This window comes from Tachyglossus aculeatus, chromosome 19 (assembly GCF_015852505.1).
Source record: "Tachyglossus aculeatus isolate mTacAcu1 chromosome 19, mTacAcu1.pri, whole genome shotgun sequence".
NCBI lineage: Eukaryota > Metazoa > Chordata > Mammalia > Monotremata > Tachyglossidae > Tachyglossus > Tachyglossus aculeatus.
Window position 1 is genome coordinate 25,611,156 of NC_052084.1, and position 25,568 is coordinate 25,636,723.

A 25,568-nucleotide genomic window follows, 5' to 3' on the forward strand; every position below is an offset into this window, starting at 1 on the left:
GGGAGACAGATGACAAAACAAAACATATTAACAAATAAAATAAATAGAATAAATATGTGCAAGTAAAATAAATTAATAATAATAATAGCGATAGCATTTATTAAGCGCTTACTATGTGCACTGTTCAAATAGAGTAATAAATATGTACAAACATATAGACATATATACAGGTGCTGTGGGGAGGGGAAGGAGGTAAGGCGGGGGGATGAGGAGGGGGAAACTACAGGAGTGTAGCGCAAACGTGGTCTGTGAAATGTTTGTTAATCAAAATTAATGACGTCAAACTAGTCCTTTTATGTCTTTTTCTGTAAAGACGATTCCAAAATCACCTCTGGGTGATTCTTAATCTGCCAGAGCGGCAAGAAGCTGCAGACGGGGAAATGAGGTCTCGCCTTGGAAGCAGAGTGGCTCGATGGGAAGAGCCCGGGCTCTGGAGTCAGAGGTCGTGGGTTCAAATCCCGACCTCCAGTTGTCAGCTGTATAGAAGGAACAGAGGATTTAGTTCTAAATCGTTTTCATTTTATTTGAATCAGTGATAAACACGGGACATTTCATTTAATGGGATGTTCTACACTTCTAATTTTTAGGAGAATTAAGCAATTATAGCGCTACTTGGCTTCTCAGAAGGACTCATCCCAATATGAGATCTGCCCAGAACCATCCACAACGACTAGATATTTTCTGAAAACGAAAATTAGTCCGGGTTTTTATCCATCCGGTTCGTTTGCTCTTTGATCTATTGTGGGTTCTTGGCATTTATATGTTAAGCGGGGGGGGCCAAGAGGTTGTCGCCGAGTCTGTTAATGATCAGAAAATCTACCGCTTATTTTTAGACGAGTATTCACTCTTCTGTGCCGTTGGAGATGATATTGGTTGTTCCGCAAGGGGAAATTTGCTAAATTTAGCGTAGGATCATGAAAGCACCCGTACGACAAAGGACAGATTGGATCTGTTCTCTGTTTATCGCTGTTCCGTAAAAGAGGAAGGGGCTACTTGTATGACCGCTGCTCTGATTTCAAATAGAAAACTTGGTGCGTCCTTACTTTCGAGTTTGAAAATTCATCTCTACCGTAATGACAGGGGTCAAAGGCTACTTGTCTGATCGCTGCTCGGATTTCAAGTAGAAAACTTGGTGCGTCCCTACTTTGGAGTTTGTAAATTCATCTCTACCATAATGACAGGGGTCAGAGGCTACTTGTCTGACCGCTGCTCGGATTTCAAGTAGAAACCTTGGTGCGTCCATACTTTGGAGTTTGTAAATTCATCTCTACGTAATGACAGGGGTCAAAGGCTACTTGTACGACCACTGCTCTGATTTCAAGTAGAAAACTTGGTGCATCCGTACTTTGGAGTTTGTAAATTCATCTCTACCATAATGACAGGGGTCAAAGGCTACTTGTCTGATCGCTGCTCGGAGTTCAAGTAGAAAACTTGGTGCGTCCCTACTTTGGAGTTTGTAAATTCATCTCTACGTAATGACAGGGGTCAAAGGCTACTTGTCTGACCGCTGCTCTGAGTTCAAGTAGAAAACTTGGTGCATCCCTACTTTGGAGTTTGTAAATTCATCTCTACGTAATGACAGGGGTCAAAGGCTACTTGTACGACCACTGCTCTGATTTCAAGTAGAAAACTTGGTGCATCCGTACTTTGGAGTTTGTAAATTCATCTCTACCATAATGACAGGGGTCAAAGGCTACTTGTCTGACCGCTGCTCTGATTTCAAGTAGAAAACTTGGTGCATCCGTACTTTGGAGTTTGTAAATTCATCTCTACCATAATGGCAGGGGTCAAAGGCTACTTGTCTGACCGCTGCTCTGATTTCAAGTAGAAACCTTGGTGTGTCCCTACTTTGGAGTTTGTAAATTCATCTCTTTTTAGACTGAGCCCACTGTTGGGTAGGGACTGTCTCTATATGTTGCCAATTTGTACTTCCCAAGCGCTTAGTACAGTGCTCTGCACATAGTAAGCCCTCAATAAATACGACTGATTGATTGATTGATTGATCTCTACCATAATGACAGGGGTCAAAGGCTACTTGTACGACCGCTGCTCTGATTTCAAGTAGAAACCTTGGTGCATCCGTACTTTGGAGTTTGTAAATTCATCTCTACCATAATGACAGGGGTCAAAGGCTACTTGTCTGACCGCTGCTCGGATTTCAAGTAGAAACCTTGGTGCATCCTTACTTTGGAGTTTGTAAATTCATCTCTACCATAATGACAGGGGTCAAAGGCTACTTGTACGACCGTTGCTCTGATTTCAAGTAGAAACCTTGGTGCATCCGTACTTTGGAGTTTGTAAATTCATCTCTACCATAATGACAGGGGTCAAAGGCTACTTGTCTGACCGCTGCTCTGATTTCAAGTAGAAAACTTGGTGCATCCCTACTTTGGAGTTTGTAAATTCATCTCTACCATAATGACAGGGGTCAAAGGCTACTTGTCTGACCGCTGCTCGGATTTCAAGTAGAAACCTTGGTGTGTCCCTACTTTGGAGTTTGTAAATTCATCTCTTTTTAGACTGAGCCCGCTGTTGGGTAGGGACTGTCTGTAGATGTTGCCAATTTGTACTTCCCAAGCGCTTAGTACAGTGCTCTGCACATAGTAAGCCCTCAATAAATACGACTGATTGATTGATTGATTGATCTCTACCATAATGACAGGGGTCAAAGGCTACTTGTATGACCGCTGCTCTGAGTTCAAGTAGAAAACTTGATGCATCCTTACTTTGGAGTTTGTAAATTCATCTCTACCATAATGACAGGGGTCAAAGGCTACTTGTCTGATCGCTGCTCGGATTTCAAGTAGAAAACTTGGTGCGTCCTTACTTTGGAGTTTGTAAATTCATCTCTACCATAATGACAGGGGTCAAAGGCTACTTGTCTGACCACTGCTCTGATTTCAAGTAGAAACCTTGGTGCATCCTTACTTTGGAGTTTGTAAATTCATCTCTACCATAATGACAGGGGTCAAAGGCTACTTGTACGACCGCTGCTCTGAGTTCAAGTAGAAAACTTGGTGCGTCCGTACTTTGGAGTTTGTAAATTCATCTCTACCATAATGACAGGGGTCAAAGGCTACTTGTACAACCGCTGCTCTGATTTCAAGTAGAAACCTTGGTGCATCCGTACTTTGGAGTTTGTAAATTCATCTCTACGTAATGACAGGGGTCAAATTCATTCAGTCGTATTTATTGAGCGCTTACTGTGTGCAGAACACTGTACTAAGCGCTTGTGTCTAGACTGTCAGCTCATTATAGGCAGGGAAAGTTTCTACCAACCCTGTTATAATATAATAATAATGGCATTTATTAAGCACTTACTCTGTGCAAAGCACTGTTCTAAGCGCTGGGGAGGTTACAAGGTGATCAGGTTGTCCCACGGGGGGCTCACAGTCTTAATCCCCATTTTACAGATGAGGTCACTGGGGCCCAGAGAAGTGAAGTGACTTGCCCAAAGTCACACAGCTGACAAGTGGCGGAGCTGGGATTTGAACCCATGACCTCTGACTCCAAAGCCCGGGCTCTTTTCCACTGAGCCACGCTGCCAAGTGCTTAGTAATAATAATGATAATGGTATGTGTTAAGCGCTTACTATATGCCAAGCACTGTTCTAAGCGCTGGGGGGGATACAGGGTGATCAGGTTGTCCCACGGGGGGCTCCCAGTCTTCATCCCCATTTTACAGATGAGGCCACTGAGGCACAGAGAAGGGAAGTGACTCGACAAGGTCACACAGCTGGCGAGCTTTCCACACAGTAAGCACTCAGTAAATGCCGTCCTAGTTATTGTCCCACGCGGGGCTCACGGGCTTAATGCCCATTTTACCGATGAGGGAACTGAGGCCCAGAGAAGTTAGGCGGCCTGCCCGAGGTCACACAGCGGGGCCGGGATTAGAACCCACGTCCTCTGACTCCCAAGCCCACCATGCCACGCTGCTTCTCCGTACTCAAGGGTCAATGAGTGCTTGGATCGGCGTGGGAGCAGTCTGAGTGGAAAGGAAGACCATTTTAAGGATATTTGGGATTTTGAGAGGATGGGAAATGAAAGATTTGGGGGATTTTGTTGCTTCAGTCCAAGTGATTGCCTTCTGCTTTGGCTCTGAATCAACCGGAGAGCAGCTAATCAGAGGTATACAACTCGCAAGTATGGTGTCCTAATCCCACCTCGGGCCTCTTGCCTGCCGTGTGACCTTGGACAAGTCATTTACCTTCCTGGCGAGGGATTCAATGCCTTTTCTCCCTCTTCCTTAGACTGGCCACCCCACGAGGGACAAGGGACTGTGTCTGATTTGATTGTGGTGACTTCAGTGTTTAGCACTTTGGCATTTATAGTAATTGTGGTGTTTGCTAGGCACTTTGTGCCATGTGCTAAACAATAGGGTAGAGATGTGTTAATAATTGTGGTATTTGTTAAGCACTTACTTTGTGCTAGGTGCTAAATAGGGTAGAGATATGTTAATAATTGTGGTGTTAAGCACTTACTTTGTGCCACCTGCTAAACAATAGGGTAGAGATATGTTAATAATTGTGGTGTTTGTTAAGCACTTTGTATGCTAAACAGTAGGGTAGAGATATGTTAATAATTGTGGTGTTAAGCACTTACTTTGTGCCCCGTGCTAAACAATAGGGTAGAGATATGTTAACAATTGTGGTGTTTGTTAAGCACTTACTTTGTGCCACCTGCTAAACAATAGGGTAGAGATATGTTAATAATTGTGGTGTTTGTTAAGCACTTTGTATGCTAAACAGTAGGGTAGAGATATGTTAATAATTGTGGTGTTAAGCACTTACTTTGTGCCCCGTGCTAAACAATAGGGTAGAGATATGTTAACAATTGTGGTGTTTGTTAAGCACTTACTTTGTGCCATGTGCTAAACAATAGGGTAGAGATATGTTAATAATTGTGGTGTTTGTTAAGCACTTACTTTTTGCCTTGTGCTAAACAATAGGGTAGAGATATGTTAATAATTGTGGTGTTAAGAACTTACTTTGTGCCACGTGCTAAACAATAGGGTAGAGATATGTTAATAATTGTGGTGTTTGTTAAGCACTTTGTATGCTAAACAATAGGGTAGAGATATGTTAATAATTGTGGTGTTAAGCACTTACTTTGTGCCCCGTGCCAATAGGGTAGAGATATGTTAATAATTGTGGTATTTGTTAAGCGCTTACTTTGTGCCATGTGCTAAACAATAGGGTAGAGATATGTTAATAATTGTGGTGTTTGTTAAGCACTTTGTGCCTTGTGCTAAACAATAGGGTAGAGATATGTTAATAATTGTGGTGTTTGTTAAGCACTTACTTTGTGCCACGATAATTGTGGTGTTTGTTAAGCACTTACTTTGTGCCCAGTGCTAAACAATAGGGTAGAGATATGTTAATAATTGTGGTGTTTGTTAAGCACTTACTTTGTGCCCAGTGCTAAACAATAGGGTAGAGATATGTTAATAATTGTGGTGTTTGTTAAGCACTTACTTTGTGCCCCGTGCTAAACAATAGGGTAGAGATATGTTAATAATTGTGGTGTTTGTTAAGCACTTACTTTGTGCCACGTGCTAAACAATAGGGTAGAGATATGTTAATAATTGTGGTGCTTGTTAAGCACTTACTTTGTGCCCCGTGCTAAACAATAGGGTAGAGATATGTTAATAATTGTGGTGTTTGTTAAGCACTTACTTTGTGCCACGTGCTAAACAATAGGGTAGAGATATGTTAATAATTGTGGTGCTTGTTAAGCACTTACTTTGTGCCCCATGCTAAACAATAGGGTAGAGATATGTTAATAATTGTGGTGTTTGTTAAGCACTTACTTTGTGCCCCGTGCTAAACAATAGGGTAGAGATATGTTAATAATTGTGGTGTTTGTTAAGCACTTACTTTGTGCCCCGTGCTAAACAATAGGGTAGAGATATGTTAATAATTGTGGTGTTTGTTAAGCACTTACTTTGTGCCACGTGCTAAACAATAGGGTAGAGATATGTTAATAATTGTGGTGTTTGTTAAGCACTTACTTTGTGCCCCGTGCTAAACAATAGGGTAGAGATATGTTAATAATTGTGGTGTTTGTTAAGCACTTACTTTGTGCCACGTGCTAAACAATAGGGTAGAGATATGTTAATAATTGTGGTGTTTGTTAAGCACTTACTTTGTGCCCCGTGCTAAACAATAGGGTAGAGATATGTTAATAATTGTGGTGTTTGTTAAGCACTTACTTTGTGCCCCGTGCTAAACAATAAGGTAGAGATAAGTTAATAATTGTGGTGTTTGTTAAGCACTTACTTTGTGCCCCGTGCTAAACAATAGGGTAGAGATATGTTAATAATTGTGGTGTTTAAGCACTTTGTGCCATGTGCTAAACAATAGGGTAGAGATATGTTAATAATTGTGGTGTTTGTTAAGCACTTACTTTGTGCCACGTGCTAAACAATAGGGTAGAGATATGTTAATAATTGTGGTGTTAAGAACTTACTTTGTGCCACGTGCTAAACAATAGGGTAGAGATATGTTAATAATTGTGGTGTTTGTTAAGCACTTTGTATGCTAAACAATAGGGTAGAGATATGTTAATAATTGTGGTGTTAAGCACTTACTTTGTGCCCCGTGCCAATAGGGTAGAGATATGTTAATAATTGTGGTATTTGTTAAGCACTTACTTTGTGCCATGTGCTAAACAATAGGGTAGAGATATGTTAATAATTGTGGTGTTTGTTAAGCACTTTGTGCCTTGTGCTAAACAATAGGGTAGAGATATGTTAATAATTGTGGTGTTTGTTAAGCACTTACTTTGTGCCACGATAATTGTGGTGTTTGTTAAGCACTTACTTTGTGCCACGTGCTAAACAATAGGGTAGAGATATGTTAATAATTGTGGTGTTTAAGCACTTACTTTGTGCCATGTGCTAAACAATAGGGTAGAGATATGTTAATAATTGTGGTGTTTGTTAAGCACTTACTTTGTGCCACGTGCTAAACAATAGGGTAGAGATAAGTTAATAATTGTGGTGTTTGTTAAGCACTTACTTTGTGCCCCGTGCTAAACAATAGGGTAGAGATATGTTAATAATTGTGGTGTTTGTTAAGCACTTACTTTGTGCCCCGTGCTAAACAATAGGGTAGAGATATGTTAATAATTGTGGTGTTTGTTAAGCACTTACTTTGTGCCACGTGCTAAACAATAGGGTAGAGATATGTTAATAATTGTGGTGTTTGTTAAGCACTTACTTTGTGCCCCATGCTAAACAATAGGGTAGAGATATGTTAATAATTGTGGTGTTTGTTAAGCACTTACTTTGTGCCCCGTGCTAAACAATAGGGTAGAGATATGTTAATCATTGTGGTGTTTGTTAAGCACTTACTTTGTGCCACGTGCTAAACAATAGGGTAGAGATATGTTAATAATTGTGGTGTTTGTTAAGCACTTACTTTGTGCCCCGTGCTAAACAATAGGGTAGAGATATGTTAATCATTGTGGTGTTTGTTAAGCACTTACTTTGTGCCACGTGCTAAACAATAGGGTAGAGATATGTTAATAATTGTGGTGTTTGTTAAGCACTTACTTTGTGCCCCGTGCTAAACAATAGGGTAGAGATATGTTAATAATTGTGGTGTTTGTTAAGCACTTACTTTGTGCCCAGTGCTAAACAATAGGGTAGAGATATGTTAATAATTGTGGTGTTTGTTAAGCACTTACTTTGTGCCCCGTGCTAAACAATAGGGTAGAGATATGTTAATAATTGTGGTGTTTGTTAAGCACTTACTTTGTGCCACGTGCTAAACAATAGGGTAGAGATAAGTTAATAATTGTGGTGTTTGTTAAGCACTTACTTTGTGCCCCGTGCTAAACAATAGGGTAGAGATATGTTAATAATTGTGGTATTTGTTAAGCACTTACTTTGTGCCACGTGCTAAACAATAGGGTAGAGATATGTTAATAATTGTGGTGTTTGTTAAGCACTTACTTTGTGCCACGTGCTAAACAATAGGGTAGAGATATGTTAATAATTGTGGTGTTTGTTAAGCACTTACTTTGTGCCCAGTGCTAAACAATAGGGTAGAGATATGTTAATAATTGTGGTGTTTGTTAAGCACTTACTTTGTGCCTTGTGCTAAACAATAGGGTAGAGATGTGTTAATAATTGTGGTATTTGTTAAGCACTTTGTGCCCAGTGCTAAACAATAGGGTAGAGATATGTTAATAATTGTGGTGTTTGTTAAGCACTTACTTTGTGCCCCGTGCTAAACAATAGGGTAGAGATATGTTAATAATTGTGGTGTTTGTTAAGCACTTACTTTGTGCCACGTGCTAAACAATAGGGTAGAGATAAGTTAATAATTGTGGTGTTTGTTAAGCACTTACTTTGTGCCCCGTGCTAAACAATAGGGTAGAGATATGTTAATAATTGTGGTATTTGTTAAGCACTTACTTTGTGCCACGTGCTAAACAATAGGGTAGAGATATGTTAATAATTGTGGTGTTTGTTAAGCACTTACTTTGTGCCCAGTGCTAAACAATAGGGTAGAGATATGTTAATAATTGTGGTGTTTGTTAAGCACTTACTTTGTGCCTTGTGCTAAACAATAGGGTAGAGATGTGTTAATAATTGTGGTATTTGTTAAGCACTTTGTGCCACGTGCTAAACAATAGGGTAGAGATATGTTAATAATTGTGGTGTTTGTTAAGCACTTACTTTGTGCCCCGTGCTAAACAATAGGGTAGAGATATGTTAATAATTGTGGTGTTTGTTAAGCACTTACTTTGTGCCCAGTGCTAAACAATAGGGTAGAGATATGTTAATAATTGTGGTGTTTGTTAAGCACTTACTTTGTGCCCCGTGCTAAACAATAGGGTAGAGATATGTTAATAATTGTGGTGTTTGTTAAGCACTTACTTTGTGCCCAGTGCTAAACAATAGGGTAGAGATATGTTAATAATTGTGGTGTTTGTTAAACACTTACTTTGTGCCACGTGCTAAACAATAGGGTAGAGATATGTTAATAATTGTGGTGTTAAGAACTTACTTTGTGCCACGTGCTAAACAATAGGGTAGAGATATGTTAATAATTGTGGTGTTTGTTAAGCACTTTGTATGCTAAACAATAGGGTAGAGATATGTTAATAATTGTGGTGTTAAGCACTTACTTTGTGCCCCGTGCCAATAGGGTAGAGATATGTTAATAATTGTGGTATTTGTTAAGCACTTACTTTGTGCCATGTGCTAAACAATAGGGTAGAGATATGTTAATAATTGTGGTGTTTGTTAAGCACTTTGTGCCTTGTGCTAAACAATAGGGTAGAGATATGTTAATAATTGTGGTGTTTGTTAAGCACTTACTTTGTGCCACGATAATTGTGGTGTTTGTTAAGCACTTACTTTGTGCCACGTGCTAAACAATAGGGTAGAGATATGTTAATAATTGTGGTGTTTAAGCACTTACTTTGTGCCATGTGCTAAACAATAGGGTAGAGATATGTTAATAATTGTGGTGTTTGTTAAGCACTTACTTTGTGCCACGTGCTAAACAATAGGGTAGAGATAAGTTAATAATTGTGGTGTTTGTTAAGCACTTACTTTGTGCCCCGTGCTAAACAATAGGGTAGAGATATGTTAATAATTGTGGTGTTTAAGCACTTTGTGCCATGTGCTAAACAATAGGGTAGAGATATGTTAATAATTGTGGTGTTTGTTAAGCACTTACTCTGTGCCCTGTGCTAAACAATAGGGTAGAGATAAAATAATCCTGTCCCACTTGGGGCCCACAGTCTAAGTAGAAAGGAGAACACGTTTTGAATCCCCATTTTGCAGAGGAGGGAACCGAGGCACAGAGAAGTCAAGGGACTCGTCCGAGGTCACACAGCAGGTAAATAGGTGGAGTCAGAGTTATTAGAAACCGGGTCCTCTGTCTCGTGTGCTTTGAACTGGGCCAGGCTGCTTCCCCTATTAAGTGCTTATTTTTTTTAAAAAAATGCCCCGATTATTAGTATATTCATTTTCTTCAAATTCAGCCCCGCGTTGTGCTTTTGGTCTAGACAGCGAGCTCGTTGCGGGCAGGGAACGTCTCCGTTTTTTGTAGCGTGCTCTCCCGAGCGCTTAGTACAGTGCTCTGCGCACAGGACGCGTTCGCTGAATGCAGTCGGCCGAACTTCGATCCCAACGGTCTTCTGACGGAGTCAAGCGCTTAGTACAGTGCTCTGCACATAGTAAGCGCTCAATAAATATGATTGATTGATTGATTGATTTCCGCTTTTACAGGGCACACATCTCAACTTTTTCTCAAGACGACATCTACGAAGTGCAGCCTCCGAAAGTAGACAGAAAATCCATTGAGATTTTCCACGCACACATCCAAGCCAGCAGAGGAATCACGCAGCCCTTAGGAAAAGAAGACGTCCTCATATACCGGGAATACATTAGAAACCGATATATGTAGAAAAGAAGAAAAGGTGACGATTCTTCCACTGTACTGTAAAAAAAAAAAAAAAAAACCCGCCATTTCCAAAAAGTCATTATTTAAAATTGTTTTGTGGTACTCCAGCGTTCGGATGAATTTTTTCTCCCTCAGAGAAAATAGACTTAAACGTTTACCTCCCTGATTGCCTGTGACGTAAAAGCGTGCACGTGGAACGGAAACGAAAATACCAATCTTGAAGATGAGGTAAAGCGTATTGACCGCAAGTTTTTGTAACGCTAATGGAATTTTGCTAGCCATTTTAGGAGTTTCGTTAGCTATAATTCTAAGATTGGAAGAAAATATCCTACCCTTAGTTAACATGCTTTTTGGGGAGGCGTTCGAGAAGGTGCTTTGTGTTGGCATTTTACCAGAAGTCATATTCTGACATAATATTAAAGATCATAAGATAGAGAATTGAAGGCATTTTGTTGTCATTATTTAAAATTGTTTCTGTGCTACTTTCAACGGTGATCCTCCAGCGTTCGGTTGAATTTTTTCTCCCTCAGAGAAAATAGACTTTAAACGTTTACCGCCCTGATTGCCTGTGGCGTAAAAGCGTGCACGTGGAACGGAAACGAAAATACCAATCTTGAAGATGAGGTAAAGCGTATTGACCGCAGGTTTTTGTGACGCTAATGGAATTTTGCTAGCCATTTTAGGAGTTTCGTTAGCTATAATTCTAAGATTGGAAGAAAATACCCTACCCTTAGTTCACATGCTTTTTTGGGAGGCGTTCGAGAAGGTGCTTTGTGTTGGCATTTTACCAGAAGTCATATTCTGACATAATATTAAAGATCATAAGATAGAGAATTGAAGGCATTTTGTTGTCATTATTTAAAATTGTTTCTGTGCTACTTTCAACGGTGATCCTCCAGCGTTCGGTTGAATTTTTTCTCCCTCAGAGAAAATAGACTTTAAACGTTTACCGCCCTGATTGCCTGTGGCGTAAAAGCGGGCACGTGGAACGGAAACGAAAATACGAACCTTAAAGATGAGGTAAAGCGTATTGACCGCAGGTTTTTGTAATGCTAATGGAATTTTGCTAGCCATTTTAGGAGTTTCGTTAGCTAAAATTCTAAGATTGGAAGAAAAAATTCTACCCTTAGTTAACAAGCTTTTTGGGGAGGCGTTCGAGAAGGTGCTTTGTGTTGGCATTTTACCAGAAGTCATATTCTGACATAATATTAAAGGTCATAAGAGAGAGAACTGAAGGCATTTTGTTGTATTTTATGAGTAAAGACTCATAGTCAGTGCTAATATTATTGGCATAGGTAAAATTAACATTTTTCAGACCTTAACGGATGGCTAGTTTTTCTTCTGGTGGTAACACCGTCCAGTAACTGGCATGCTGGAACAATAGTAATAATAATAATGCTGGTATTTGTTAAGCGCTCACTATAGGCCAAGCGCTGTTCTAAGCGCTGGACAAAAGAAATTCAACCGGCAATTTGTGTGTGCTAATTCACTAGCCACTTCTGCGATCGATGATGTCAAAATCGTGATCAGAAAATCCGACAGGAAAATTTTATATTAGGAACGTTTTCATATCCCGCACAGTAACAGGCTGCCGGATGTGGGCTTTCCTTAATTTTTTTCCCCCTAAAATCTGGAATACTTTTCAAATTACTTCCCAAGCGCTTAGTACAGCGCTCCGCACACAGTAAGTGCTCAATAAATACGATCGAATGAATGCAATTATACACCATTTGAATGCCGAGTGCCTTTGAGCGTCTTCTTTTGAATGGATCTGGTCCTGTTCATGAGAAGGGAGCAGTTTTTCTCTTCTTGGAGCCGTAGAAATCGCCAGTGATTTTTCCAGAGTATCGAGTGAAACCCTACGGCCAAAATTTTCCCTTCTTGGAGCCGTAGAAATCACCAATTATTTTCCCAGGGTACCAAGTGAAACCCTACAGCCGAAAAGTCTGGCGGTGTCTTCCGGAAGGAGACAACTCATTCATTCATTCATTCATTCAATCATATTTATTGAGCGCTTACTGTGTGCAGAGCACTGTACTGAGCGCTTGGGAAGTACAAGTTGGCAACATATAGAGACGGTCCCTATTCCAAATCCCCTTCTACTTTCCACTCTCCCAGTTTCCTGAAAATCCACCTCCTCCAGGAAGCATACCCTGATTGAGTCACACCAGCCCAACCCCTATCCTTAAGCATTTTGCTAATTACAAGGCGTACACACATACACCCAAATGTGTCTATATATATATTGAATGTGCAAGCAAATAAAATTACATGCATATATATATATATGTATATAGTATATACATATATGCATATAAAAACATTTGTATATTTTTATATATCTAGATAAATATACATAATTGAATGTGCAAGCAAATAAAATTACATGCATATATATGTATATACTACATATATAGTATAGCATATATAGTGCATATATAGTATATATATAATATATATAGTATAGTATATATGGTGTAGTATATACAGTGCAGTATATGTATAGTATGGTATAGTGTGTGTATATAATAAAATTACATGCATATATATGTATATACTACATATATAGTGTATATAGTGTATATAGTATAGTGTATATGGTATAAAGTATAGTGTATATAGTATATTGTATATAGCATATAGTATAGTGTATATAGTATATATAGTATAGTGCATATAGTATATATAGTATAGTATGGTGCATATAGCCTATATATAGCATATATAATATGCATATAGTACATAATATACTATATATAAACTATATATGTATAGTATGTGCAATGTATATAGTATATGTAGCATGGTGTATATAATGTACTATATATAGAGACTGTATATATAGTATATGCATATATATGCATATAATTTTATTTGCTTGCACATTCAGTTATGTCTATTCTTATTCTTCCTACTTTTACTATTTTTAAGTCATTTCTGTAAACCTCCCCCTATACATTTTCAGCTTTTTGAAAGAAGGGAATGTGTTTATAATAATAATAATAATAATGATGGCATTTGTTAAGCGCTTGCCATGTGCAAAGCACTGTTCTAAGCGCCGGGGAGGATGCAAGGTGCTTAAGTTGGCCCACGTGGAGCTCACAGTCTCAGAGATGCCTTAAAAATGAAAAAAATCTGTATCATAGTAGTCCCCAAAGCCAGAGAAGTCGGAACCGAAACATTTTATCGTGACTTAGGACTCAGTAGACGTTCAATTAAAAAAAGCCCCCACTATTTCATCGATTGAAATGTGGAAGATGTTTGCAGAGTTGCAACGGAGAACGCACTTGTTGAAGGAAATTCAGTTGGGACGTGTTACCCAAAGCATTTCCTTACCTATTTTAGAGATGTCTCTAAGTGCCAGTGAAGATAATGCCTGAATTCTGCCCGAATTAGCCGACTCTATGTCCCCGAATCTATGGAGCATGAAATGCGCACCATTCTTTGGGTGAGAAGAAAAGCGGAATTTATAAGATGAGCCAGAAAAAGAACCGTGAGAGACATTTAACGTCTAAAGGTAGGAAAATGAAAACTATCTTGAGGGGATTCATTAGTGATTTAAATACGTCCCTTGTCCTAAAGAAAAAAAAAATTCAGCAGCTGGGCCTAGATTAATGAGAAAAAGATACTGACAGTCAATCCTGGGGAGGAAAAAAAAAAAAGCTGAAATTTTCATTAAAGCTACCATTCATTCCCTTTCCAAACAGCGACGGGCTGTACGAGGGAACCGATAGATTTCATCGGATACAGTTGGATGCTTTCAACGGCCCAGTCGCGGGGGACGTGACCAAACGGGCTCAGCGTTTCGGTGTTGGAAGGAAATAGACTCTACATTCCGCATTTCGGAGCGCTGAATCCGTTGGATTTAGGCTCATTCGTTGTAACGAAGCGGCCGGGGAGCCCAGAGAGGAAAGAGCACGGGACTCCAGGCCGGGATTTTTGAACCGTACTTGGCATTTGGCGGATCACAGGGATAGGATCCCGAGGAGCTCCGAATCGAGCCCGGGAGTCGGACTCTAAATGATAATAGGAGGAAGGAGGGTAAAGGCTGGTCTCTGCGTATGTTCCCGCTGAAGTAATGGCGTATGTAGAAACGAGAGCTTCGAGGGGTAGTTGCGGGGCTGGGGGACGTAACCTAGAGGGTCGAAATCAATCGGGGAAGGCGGCCTGGAGGAGATGCGTGATCTCAGGCTGGGGGGAACTGCGGCCTGTTGGATTTGCTCCACAACATTGCCAAGATGCGCCCTTTCCTCTCCATCCCAACCGCTACCCTGCTCGTTCAAGCTCTCATCCTATCCCGTCTGGCCTACTGCACCAGCCTTCTCTCTGATCTCCCATCCTCGTGTCTCGCTCCACTTCAATCCATACTTCATGCTGCTGCCCGGATTGTCTTTGTCCAGAAACGCTCTGGACATATTACTCCCCTCCTCAAAAACCTCCAGTGGCTACCGATCAATCTGCGCATCAGGCAGAAACTCCTCACCCTCGGCTTCAAGGCTCTCCATCACCTTGCCCCCTCCTACCTCACCTCCCTTCTCTCCTTCTCCAGCCCAGCCCGCACCCTCCGCTCCTCCGCCGCTTATCTCCTCACCGTACCTCGTTCTCGCCCGTCCCGCCATCGACCCCCGGCCCACGTCATCCCCCGGGCCTGGAATGCCCCCAGTCCCTCTGCCCCTCCGCCAAGCTAGCTCTCTTCCTCCCTTCAAGGCCCTGCTGAGAGCTCACCTCCTCCAGGAGGCCTTCCCAGACTGAGCCCCTTCCTTCCTCTCCCCCTCATCCCCCTCTCCATCCCCCCCATCTTACCTCCTTCCCTTCTCCACAGCACCTGTATATATGTATATATGTTTGTACATATTTATTACTCTATTTTACTTGTACATATCTATTCTATTTATTTTATTTTGTTAGTATGTTTGGTTTTTTTGTCTGTCTCCCCCTTTTAGACTGTGAGCCCAATGTTGGGTAGGGACTGTCTCTATATGTTGCCAATTTGTACTTCCCAAGCGCTTAGTACAGTGCTCTGCACATAGTAAGCGCTCAATAAATATGATTGATTGATTGATTGATTTGCAGAGGGATGGAATTGTAGGCCGCCGGCCTTCGGGTCTTCCTGTCTTCTGCTGCCCGGATCGTTTTTCTAAAAAGTCGTCCTGTGCAAGTCTCAATCAGTGAGTGCTTACTGTGTGCAGAGCACTCTGCTCAGCAGTTGGGAGAGCGCAGTACAATACTCTGCCTCCCACCCCCTCCAGGCCCGATCCCCCCTAAACTTCTTTTTCTTTCAGTATTTAAGCCAGGCACTGTACTAAGTGCTGGTGCAATAATAATAATGGCATTTATTAAGCACTTTACTATGTGCAAAGCACTGTTCTAAGCGCTGGAGAGGTGACAAGGTGATGGGGTTGTCCCCCGTGGGGCTCCCAGTCCCAATCCCCATTTTCCAGATGAGGCAACTGAGGCCCAGAGAAGTCAAGTGACTTGCCCAGTCACCCAGCTGACAAGTGGCGGGGTCGGGATTTGAACCCACGACCTCCGACTCCAAAGCCCGGGCTCTTTCCCCTGAGCCGCGCTGCTTCTCGCTTACTGTAGATATAAGCTAATCAGGATGGAGGCAGTTGACGTCCCATATGGGGCTCCCAGTCTTAACGCCCATTTTACAGATGAGGTAACTGAGGTACAGAGAATCAATCAATCAATCGTATTTATTGAGCGCTTACTGTGTGCAGAGCACTGTACTAAGCGCTTGGGAAGTCCAAGTTGGCAACATATACAGTCTCTACCCAACAGTGGGCTCACAGTCTAGAAGGGGGAGACAGAGAATAAAACCAAACACACTAACAAAATAAAATAAAAGAGAAGTGAAGTGACTTGCCCAAAGTCACACAGCAGACTAGCGGCAGAGCCGGGATTACTATTAATAATAACAGTAATGATAATTGTGACACTTGTTAAGCGCTTACTACGTGCCAGTCACTGTACTAAGCGCCGGGGTAGATACAAGGTAAACAGGTTGGACGCGGTCCCAGTCCCGCAATGGGCTCCCCGTCTTAATCCCCGTTTTTTAACAGATGAGGCAACTGAGGCACAGAGAAGTAAAATGACTTGCCCAAGGTCACACGGTCGGGATTAAAACGCGGGTCCTGCTGATTCCCAGGCCCGCGAGCTATCCCACTAGGTTGTTTCTCAAGGAGCCGGCCTTCGGGAAGCGGCATGGCCCAGTGGAAAGCGCCCGGGCTTGGGAGTCGGAGGTCGTGGATTCTAATCCCGGCTCCGCCGCTTGTCGGCTGGGTGACCTGGGGCGGGTCACTTCACTTCTCTGGGCCTCAGTTACCTCACCTGGAAAGTGGGGATGAAGACCGGGAGCCCCACGCGGGACAAGCGCTTGTTAAGCACTTACGCTAAATACGATTGAACGAATGACCACCCGATAACCTTGCATCTCCCTCAGCGCTTAGAGCGGTGCTTGGCACATAGTAAGCGCTTAACAAATACCAACATTATCATTATCATTCAAGGAACTCCCAAATAGTCTCCCCACTCCTCAAAAACCTCTAGCGGTCGTCCATCTGTCTCCACGTCCAACAGAAACCGTTCACCCTCGGCTTTAAGACGCACAATCGGCTCCTTCCGTAGCGCTTAGCATAGTGCCTGGCACCTAGTAAAATCCTAATTATTCTTGTGCTCCCCCCCCACAACCCCAGTCCACACACCTAAGCTCCCCGAATACCATCCCACCTCCTGGACTTCAGTCTCGTCTCTCCGTCGACGCCTCGCTTCCGGGAGGATTGGGACGGAGGCCGCCGGATTTGGCAAGGAGATCGCTGGCGACCTTCCAGAGGGCGGTTTCTGGGCAGCGAAGGGGACGGGAGGCAGATGGGAGGGGGTCAAGGGGAGAACTGGAGGAGAGGAATTGCAGAAACTCCTCACCCTGGGCTTCCAGGCCGTCCATCCCGTCGCCCCCTCCTACCTCACCTCCCTCCTCTCCTTCTCCAGCCCAGCCCGCACCCTCCGCTCCTCCGCCGCTAATCTCCTCACCGTACCTCGTTCTCGCCCGTCCCGCCATCGACCCCCGGCCCACGTCCTCCCCCGGGCCTGGAATGCCCCCAATCCCTCTGCCCATCCGCCAAGCTAGCTCTCTTCCTCCCTTCAAGGCCCTGCTGAAAGCTCACCTCCTCCAGGAGGCCTTCCCAGACTGATCCCCTTCCTTCCTCTCCCCCTCGTTCCCCTCTCCATCCCATCTTACCTCCTTCCCTTCCCCACAGCACCTGTATATATGTTTGTGCATATTTGTTACTCTATTTTACTTGTACATATCTATTTATTTTGTTAGTATGTTTGGTTTTGTTCTCTGTCTCCCCCTCTTAGACTGTGAGCCCACTGTTGGGTAGGGACCGTCTCTATATGTTGCCAACTTGGACTTCCCAAGCGCTTAGTACAGCGCTCTGCACACAGTAAGCGCTCAATAAATACGATTGATGATTGATGATGAGACGGGATGCAGGCAACTCACTCGAGGATTTATCAAGGGGCTTCCGATGCACCCGTCCGGCTAATTGCCCCACCTCCCTCCTTCTGTTCCCGTCTCGGCTGTTCTCCACTTCCGTCCTCCCTCTCTCTCCCTATCCATGCTCAATCTGCCTTTTGTCCCGCCGAGATGGCTCTCCCCGCGGTCACCGACGGCTTCTTTCCGCCAGATCCCACGGACTCCGCTCCGTCCGAATCCTCCTCGACTTCTCGGCCGCCTCTGACGCCGCCCCTCTGAAAACACCACCTTGGACTTTCCGTCAAGTCCGTCTCCCAGTTCTCCTCCTTCCTCCCCAGCTTTTCCTTCTCCGTCTCTTCCGCCAGCTCTTCCCCTGCCTCCCAACTCTCCCAGTCCGTGGGTTCCCGTCGGGGCTCGGTCCTGGAGCCCCATCGCGTCGGGATGCGGGGCTGAGCGTGTGGAAATGGATACGTCCAGAAGCGCTGGGGTAAAGAGGGAGGAGAAAAATTATTCGGGAAAGGCCTTTCGGAGAAGTGCGGATTTCAGAAGGGATTTGAAGATGAGGAGGGCTGGGGACTGAAAATAATGGAAGGGAACGAGGCCCGATGAGTCGGTTAGTTCGAAAGCAATAATAATACGCGACGGTATTCGTTAAGGACTTACTGTACTAAGCGCCGGGGTGGATACAAGCGCATCGCTTTGGACGCGGTCCCCGTCCCACGGAGGGCTCCGTCTCAAGCCCCGTCTTCCCGATGAGGAAACCGAGGCACGGAGAAGTGACTCGGCTGTCGGTGACCGTCTCGGGTAGCCCGGCCCCAAGCCAAAAGGACGGATCCGCGGATCTACCTTTCGCGAGGGCTTAAATTCAACGTACCGGGCGTACGAATTGGAAATGGCGTTCTTACACTGAGAGGGGCTCTGCCGAAAAAGCAACACCTAAAAACGTTTCCAGCGAACCATTTATTTTTATCAAACTGTTAGGCTCAACAGTCACATAAATTACACAGCATAAGTCGGGAGATTTCACAGGGGAAAACCGTTTAATTCTTGAAGGCAGGCAAAATAGTACCACACGATATGTACTTGGGGGAGGGAAGGGAGCCCCTAAATAGTCAAATAAGGAGAGAATTATTTGAAAACAACACAGTAAAAGAGGCGAGACGTCTTTTTTTCCCCATTCCACTCGGTGCTCCGGCCAAACGCTAAGTTTAACGGTCTCCCCGCCGTCAAGACGGCGATGTCTTGAGAGCCGAGTTTTACAGTGGTTAGGCGGGAACAAAAAGGAAATAAGGCTCACTGATACCTACAGCTGCCCTTGGAACCTCAATCCATTCTTTACCTTCGTTAACTTAAAACTCACAAAGTGCACGATTAAGATATGTCAGAAACCGAATACGCTATTCTACTGCCCATGCGGGGATACTCAGTGGTCTAGGAAAACCAATTAGGTTATCTCCCCAAAAAAAGTATAAGAAAAGCCACTGTAAAACATCTAATTTCATAGGTTACGCTAGCGCTTCTCTTGTAAACGGAACGGTAGAAAAAACACGGATTAATTACGGGGGGGGGGGGGAAAGAAATACAAAACACTAGAAGTTACCAAACGTTTTCAAAGAACGAGCATCACAACAGACACCTGCATTCGGTTTTGTAGTGTTTACCGAGACAATCGCCGGTTTACTCCAGCCAATCCACCTCGTCGAACTCCGAATCGTCTTCGGAGTCGCTGTATTCCACGGCGATCCGGCGGGACAGGATGGTGGCAACGTCGTTTTCCACGCGCTCGTGTTTGGCCTCCTGTTCCCGCTGCTCTTCTACTTTCCGGAGCTGAATACCTGGTGGAGAGCGACAGACCCGAATCCCTTGAGCATCCTAAACGGGACCCAGCTCACCTCCTCTTCTTCGATGAAAGGAGGTCACGGGGAAGGTGAACGAGGGGTCACGTTTAAGATAAACGTGTCGTTCCTCTCGGTGCCGGGAGATCTCTAGATTGCAAGCTCGTTGTGGGCCGGGAACGGGTCTGTGATGGTCTACTGGACTCTCCCAGGTGCTCAGTACGGTGCTCCGCACCAAAAAATACGACTGACCGGCGCCTTGAGCCCAACAGGTCTTAAAATGGAGCTCCTCGTCGTCCCTCCCAGATCGTCCCTGGGCTCTAAGCTCGTTAGGGGCAGGGGACGTGTCTGCTAATTCTGTTGTGTCGCTCCCTCCCAGGCGCTCGGTACAGTGCTCGTGGGAAGCGCTCAATGAATACCACCGGCGGACTGATGGCTCTTTCCCACCCAACCGTCCCATCGCAGACGACGAGAGGAAACGCCAGAGTGCGGGGGATGATTTCATCCGGCGCTCGAGACGGTAACTTTCCAGGAGGGACCCCCCAACTCCTCGGCTCCTACCGGGGGTATAAAGCCCGACCCCCTAATGAGATCTGCGCGGGGGGGTTCGCAAAAAGAGCGTTCCCGTTGTTCTCCGTTGCAAGCTTCCTAGGAAACGGTAAAGCGGGCGACACGTCTTTTCCCCGTTCCACTCGGCGCTCCAACCGAACGCATTGAACGGTCTCCCCAAGACGGGGATATCTTGCATTTAACGGTCTCCCCGTCGTCAAGACGGGGATATCCTGAGAGCTACGTTTTACCGGGGTTAGGCAGGAACCAAAATGAAATAAGGCTCACTAATACAGCTGCACACGCCAGAGCGTCACGCGCACAGTTATCTGCACGTCGGCCTTTCGCTGGACACGCCAACTGTTCGCCGCGGTCCGAGGATTAGAACCGGCCGGTCTCAGTGGATCAATCGATCAATCAATCAATCGTATTTATTGAGCGCTTACTGTGCGCAGAGCACTGTACTAAGCGCTTGGGAAGTACAGATTGGCAAATTTCTGGCGTTTTCTTTTTCCGCAGAACCCCCCCGCCCTCGGCCTTCCGAACACGAGGGGACGAGCGGAAAAGCCGGCCGCCCCGGCCGAGACGGGCTTCACGCGGAATCTCGGGCCGGAGGCGAGCCGCCCGGGAACGGCAGGGAGCCCGGTACCTTTCCGGATGGCTTCCAGGAGGACGCTTCTGGCGTCGCTGATCACCGGCAGCGTCGACGGGTGCCGCTTGGCCTCGGGAGCCGGGACGGTCGGGGACGGAGGCGGGTGGAGCGCCACGGGGACCGGGGACGCCGGCCGGGCGCCGGGAGCCGGGAGCGGAGGGGGCGGAGGCGGCGGGGGGAGCCCGGGAACCTCCCCGGGAGGAAGCGGGGGGACCGCCACAGTCTCGCCCGCCTGGGCAGCCCGAGCCACGGGCGGCGAGGGCTGGATTAGAGGGGGCGCGACGGGCGGCGGGGCGGGGTGCAGCACCCCGGGGCCGATCTGGAGGGGGGCCGGGGGCGGCGGGACCGCAGGGGCCTGCGGGGCGGCGGGCGGCGGCGGAGGCGGAGGCGGAGGCGGGACGGGCGGCGGCGGCGTCGAAGTCAGCGACGATCTCAGCGAGGAAGTCGACGGGGCGGACGGGAGCGGCGGAGGCGGGGGCGGCGGGGGCGGCGGAGGCGGCGGGGGGCCGGCGAACACCGGAGGCCTGCCCGGGGCCGGAGACTGAGGACGGCTTTCTAGCAAACCCGGAGTCGAGCTGAAACGACGGGACGGCCCGCCCGGTTACGAGAAGCCAGAGGTGGGACGGCTCCCGCGGTCGCCGCGCTTCGTCTAATCCGCCCTCCTTGGGTGCTCTGTCTTTATTATTAATAATGATAATGGCATTTATTAAGCGCTTACTACGTTCTAAGCGCTGGGGAGGTGGGGAGGTGACCGGGTCGTCCCACGTGGGGCTCCCGGTCTTCATCCCCGTTTTCCAGAGGAGGGAACTGAGGCCCAGAGAAGTGACGTGACTCGCCCCAAGTCACCCAGCTGACAATTGGAGGAGCTGGGATTGGAACCCATGACCTCCGACTCCAAAGCCCGGGCTCTTCCCACCGAGCCACGCTGCTTCTTGTGACGACACCCGTCCACGCGTTGCGTTTGGTCGCCCGTCTCCCCCTTCTAGACCGCGAGCCCGCTGTCGGGCCGTCTCTAGACGTTGCCGACTCGGGCTTCCCGAGCGCTCAGTACAGCGCTCTGCGCGCAGTTAAGCGCTCAATAAATACGAGACTGTGAGCCCCCTGTTGGGTCGGGGCCGTCTCTATATGTCGCCAACTTGGACTTCCCAAGCGCTTAGTCCGGGGCTCCGCACACGGTAAGCGCTCGATAAATACGATCGATTGATTGATTGATTGATTGAATGGATGAATGAAGCACACTGCGGAAATGAACTGGGGTCGTCTTTGGTTTTCCACTTGGCTCGTGGTTCTGTTCATTAACCCCCCCAAAAAAACACCCAAAAAATCAACGATCTTCGCTGCAAATGAACGGGTGAGCCAACACCGGGAGATTCACACGCACGGTTATCCACGACAGCTAGAATCGAGACTCGCTAAAACATAAATCCCGGTGAAATACAGCTTAATTGATCAGGACTGCGCTCCGCCCAAACCTAGCTTTATTTCGACTTGACACGCCGTCCGCCTCCCCCTTCCGTGAGCCCGTTGTCGGGCAGGGACCGTCTCGAGATGTCCCAGGCGCTTAGTCCAGTGCCCTGCACACAGGAAGCGCTCAATAAATACGACCGAGTGAACGGGTGGGTGAACGGACGCCCGACGACTGAGGCAGCTGACGGGCCGGCTTAAACGGAACTCATCAGAGGCCGAGGCCGAGGCTATCTGGGGCGGTTGGTCCGAGTTCGGGGTTTCCTCACGTCTCCTCCGCATCCCCTGGGATTTTCCTTAATTTCTGATGGAGGGCCGTGATACCGAGGGATCGCGCCAAGCCATCCAGCGGGTCGCGGCTATTAAAATGGCGGCAGCGACGCTAATATAGCGCTTCAGGGAGCGACTGAGGACTGCAACGCGGATCCTTTTTGGTTCTTTTTCCTCTCCACCCCCCCCGGCAAGGCTTCGGGGAGACGCGAGGGACTCCTTGGAAAAAGCGCTCCCGTCGAGCCGGCGAGAGCGCCCGGTTTTTTTCCCTAGGCGTCCTCCGTCGAGCTCGCTGGATGGTAACGCTCCCATCCCGTTCCCGTCTCGGAATCGCCTTCGGAAGGACGAGCCGCGGTCCCTTCCGGTCCCTCACCTGATAGACGGAGGAGTCGGCTTGGCGTCTCCGGCCCCGTGCGGCGGAGGCGGCGGAGGGGGCGGCTCGTGGGGTCGGATCAGCACCCGCTCCTCAGCTCGGTTGAGGAGTTCGCTCATCTGACTGAAGGGAAGCGCCGCCAGGGAATACGATCCGTCCAGGGGATCCACGTACGCCTGAGGCCTACGGAAAGAACGGAAAACGGGCCCGGTGCTGCCGAGCGCATCCCTTCCGGAAGGACGACAGCCGGCTCCTGGGCCGCGAGCCCGTTGTTGGGTAGGGACCGTCTCCATAGTTGCCGGCTTGGGCTTCCCAAGCGCTTAGTACGGCGCTCAAGAAGTACGACTGAACGAACGGTACTCGTTAGGCGCTTATTATGAGCTGGGGTGGATACGAGCAAATGGGGCTGGACACGGTCCCCGTCCCGCGTGGGGCTCCCAGCCTTAATCCCCATTTTACAGATGACGCAACTGAGGCGCAGAGCAGTGAAGTGACTCGCCCGAGTGGCGGCATTAGAACGCGTGACCTTCCGAATCCCAATCTCTATCCGCTACGCCGCGCTTCCGCGGTGGGCAGGGAACGGGTCTAACAGATCGGTTACGGTGTAATAATAATACAATAATAACAACAATAATTGATTTTATTTACCTATCTGCTTATATTGATGCCTGTAGATCATAAGCCCATTGTGGGCAGGGATTGTCTCTTTTTACAGCTGTATCGTAATAATAATAATGTTGGTATTTGTTAAGCGCTTACTATGTGCCAAGCACTGTTCTAAGCGCTGGGGGAGATACAAGGTCATCAGGTTGTCCCACGTGGGGCTCCCAGTCTTCATCCCCATTTTACAGATGACGCAACTGAGGCGCAGAGCAGTGAAGTGACTCGCCCGAGTGGCGGGATTAGAACGCGTGACCTTCCGAATCCCAATCTCTATCCGCTACGCCGCGCTTCCGCGGTGGGCAGGGAACGGGTCTAACAAATCGGTTATGGTGTAATAATAACACAGTAATAACAACAATAATTGATTTTATTTACCTATCTGCTTATCTTGATGCCTCTAGATCATAAGCCCATTGTGGGCAGGGATTGTCTCTCTTTACAGCTGTATCGTAATGATAATAATGTTGGCATTTGTTAAGCGCTTACTATGTGCCAAGCACTGTTCTAAGCGCTGGGGGAGATACAAGGTAATCAGGTTGTCCCACGTGGGGCTCCCAGTCTTCATCCCCGTTTTCCAGATGAGGGAACTGAGGCCCAGAGAAGTGAAGTGACTCGCCCAAAGTCACCCGGCTGACGAGCGGCGGAGCCGGGATTTGAACCCATGACCTCGGACTCCAAAGCCCGGCCTCTTTCCACTGGGCCACGCTGCTATTGTACTTTCCAAGTGCTTAGTACAGTGCCCAGCATACAGCGAGGGCTCAATAAATACGATCGACTGATGGAGCTATGCAACACGGGCTGGATTTAGAGAAGCAGCGTGGCTCGGAGGAAAGAGCCCGGGCTTGGGAGTCCGAGGTCATGGGTTCGAATCCCGACTCTGCCGCTCGTCAGCTGTGTGACTTTGGGCGAGTCGCTTCACTTCTCTGGGCCTCAGTTCCCTCATCTGGAAAGTGGGGATTAAGACTGGGAGCCCCACGTGGGACAACCTGACCACCCTGTATCCTCCCCAGCGCTTAGAACAGTGCTGGGCACATAGTAAGCGCTTAGCAAATACCATTATTATTATTATTGTTATTAAAATGGGGATGAAGCCTGTGAGCCCCACGTGGGACAACGTGATGACCCTGTATCTCCCCCAGCGCTTAGAACAGTGCTGGGCACATTGTAAGTGCTTAACAAATACTATTATTATTATTATTATTATTATTAAAATGGGGATTAAGACTGTGAGCCCCACGTGGGACAACCTTGATTACCTTGTATCCCCCCAGCGCTTAGAACAGTGCCTGGCACATAGTAAGTGCTTAACAAATACTACTATTATTATTATTACTACTATTACTAAAATGGGGATTAAGGCTGTGAGCCCCACGTGGGACAACCTTGATTACCCTGTATCCCCCCAGCGCTTAGAACAGTGCCTAGCACATAGTAAGCGCTTAACAAATACTTCTATTATTATTATTATTACTATTACTAAAATGGGGATTAAGACTGTGAGCCCCACGTGGGACAACCTTGATTACCCTGTATCCCCCCAGCGCTTAGAACAGTGCCTAGCACATAGTAAGCGCTTAACAAATACTATTATTATTATTATTACTATTATGAAAATGGGGATTAAGACTGTGAGCCCCACATGGGACAACCTCGATTACCTTGTATCCCCCCGCCAGTGCTTAGAACAGTGCCTGGCACATAGCAAGCGCTTAACAAATACTACTATTATTATTATTACTATTATTAAAATGGGGATTAAGACTGCGAGCCCCACGTGGGACAACCTTGATCACCGTGTATTCCCCCCCAGCGCTTAGAACAGTGCCTGGCACATAGTAAGCGCATAACAAATACTACTA

The 25,568-nt window shown here is 46.4% G+C and overlaps 2 protein-coding genes across 3 annotated transcripts in view; one reads left to right on the plus strand and one right to left on the minus strand.

Annotated features, from left to right (window-relative positions):
• FIG4 (FIG4 phosphoinositide 5-phosphatase) overlaps positions 1 to 11,262 on the plus strand; it is an 84,100-nt gene extending 72,838 nt beyond the window's left edge. For both annotated transcript variants that reach the window (XM_038761065.1, XM_038761066.1), the window contains one exon: positions 10,249 to 11,262. In XM_038761065.1, the coding sequence (XP_038616993.1) occupies positions 10,249 to 10,426 (178 nt within the window). In that variant the 3' untranslated portion in view covers positions 10,427 to 11,262. The remainder of the gene's footprint in view (positions 1 to 10,248) is intronic.
• Positions 11,263 to 18,844: 7,582 nt separating this feature from the next.
• The window catches only part of WASF1 (WASP family member 1), a 56,527-nt gene continuing 49,803 nt past the window's right edge, over positions 18,845 to 25,568 (minus strand). The window contains exons 8-10 of the mRNA XM_038761321.1: positions 23,047 to 23,229; positions 20,937 to 21,514; positions 18,845 to 19,738 (exon numbers count right to left, since the gene is read on the minus strand). Of these exons, the coding sequence (XP_038617249.1) occupies positions 19,581 to 19,738; positions 20,937 to 21,514; positions 23,047 to 23,229 (919 nt within the window). The 3' untranslated portion in view covers positions 18,845 to 19,580. The remainder of the gene's footprint in view (positions 19,739 to 20,936; positions 21,515 to 23,046; positions 23,230 to 25,568) is intronic.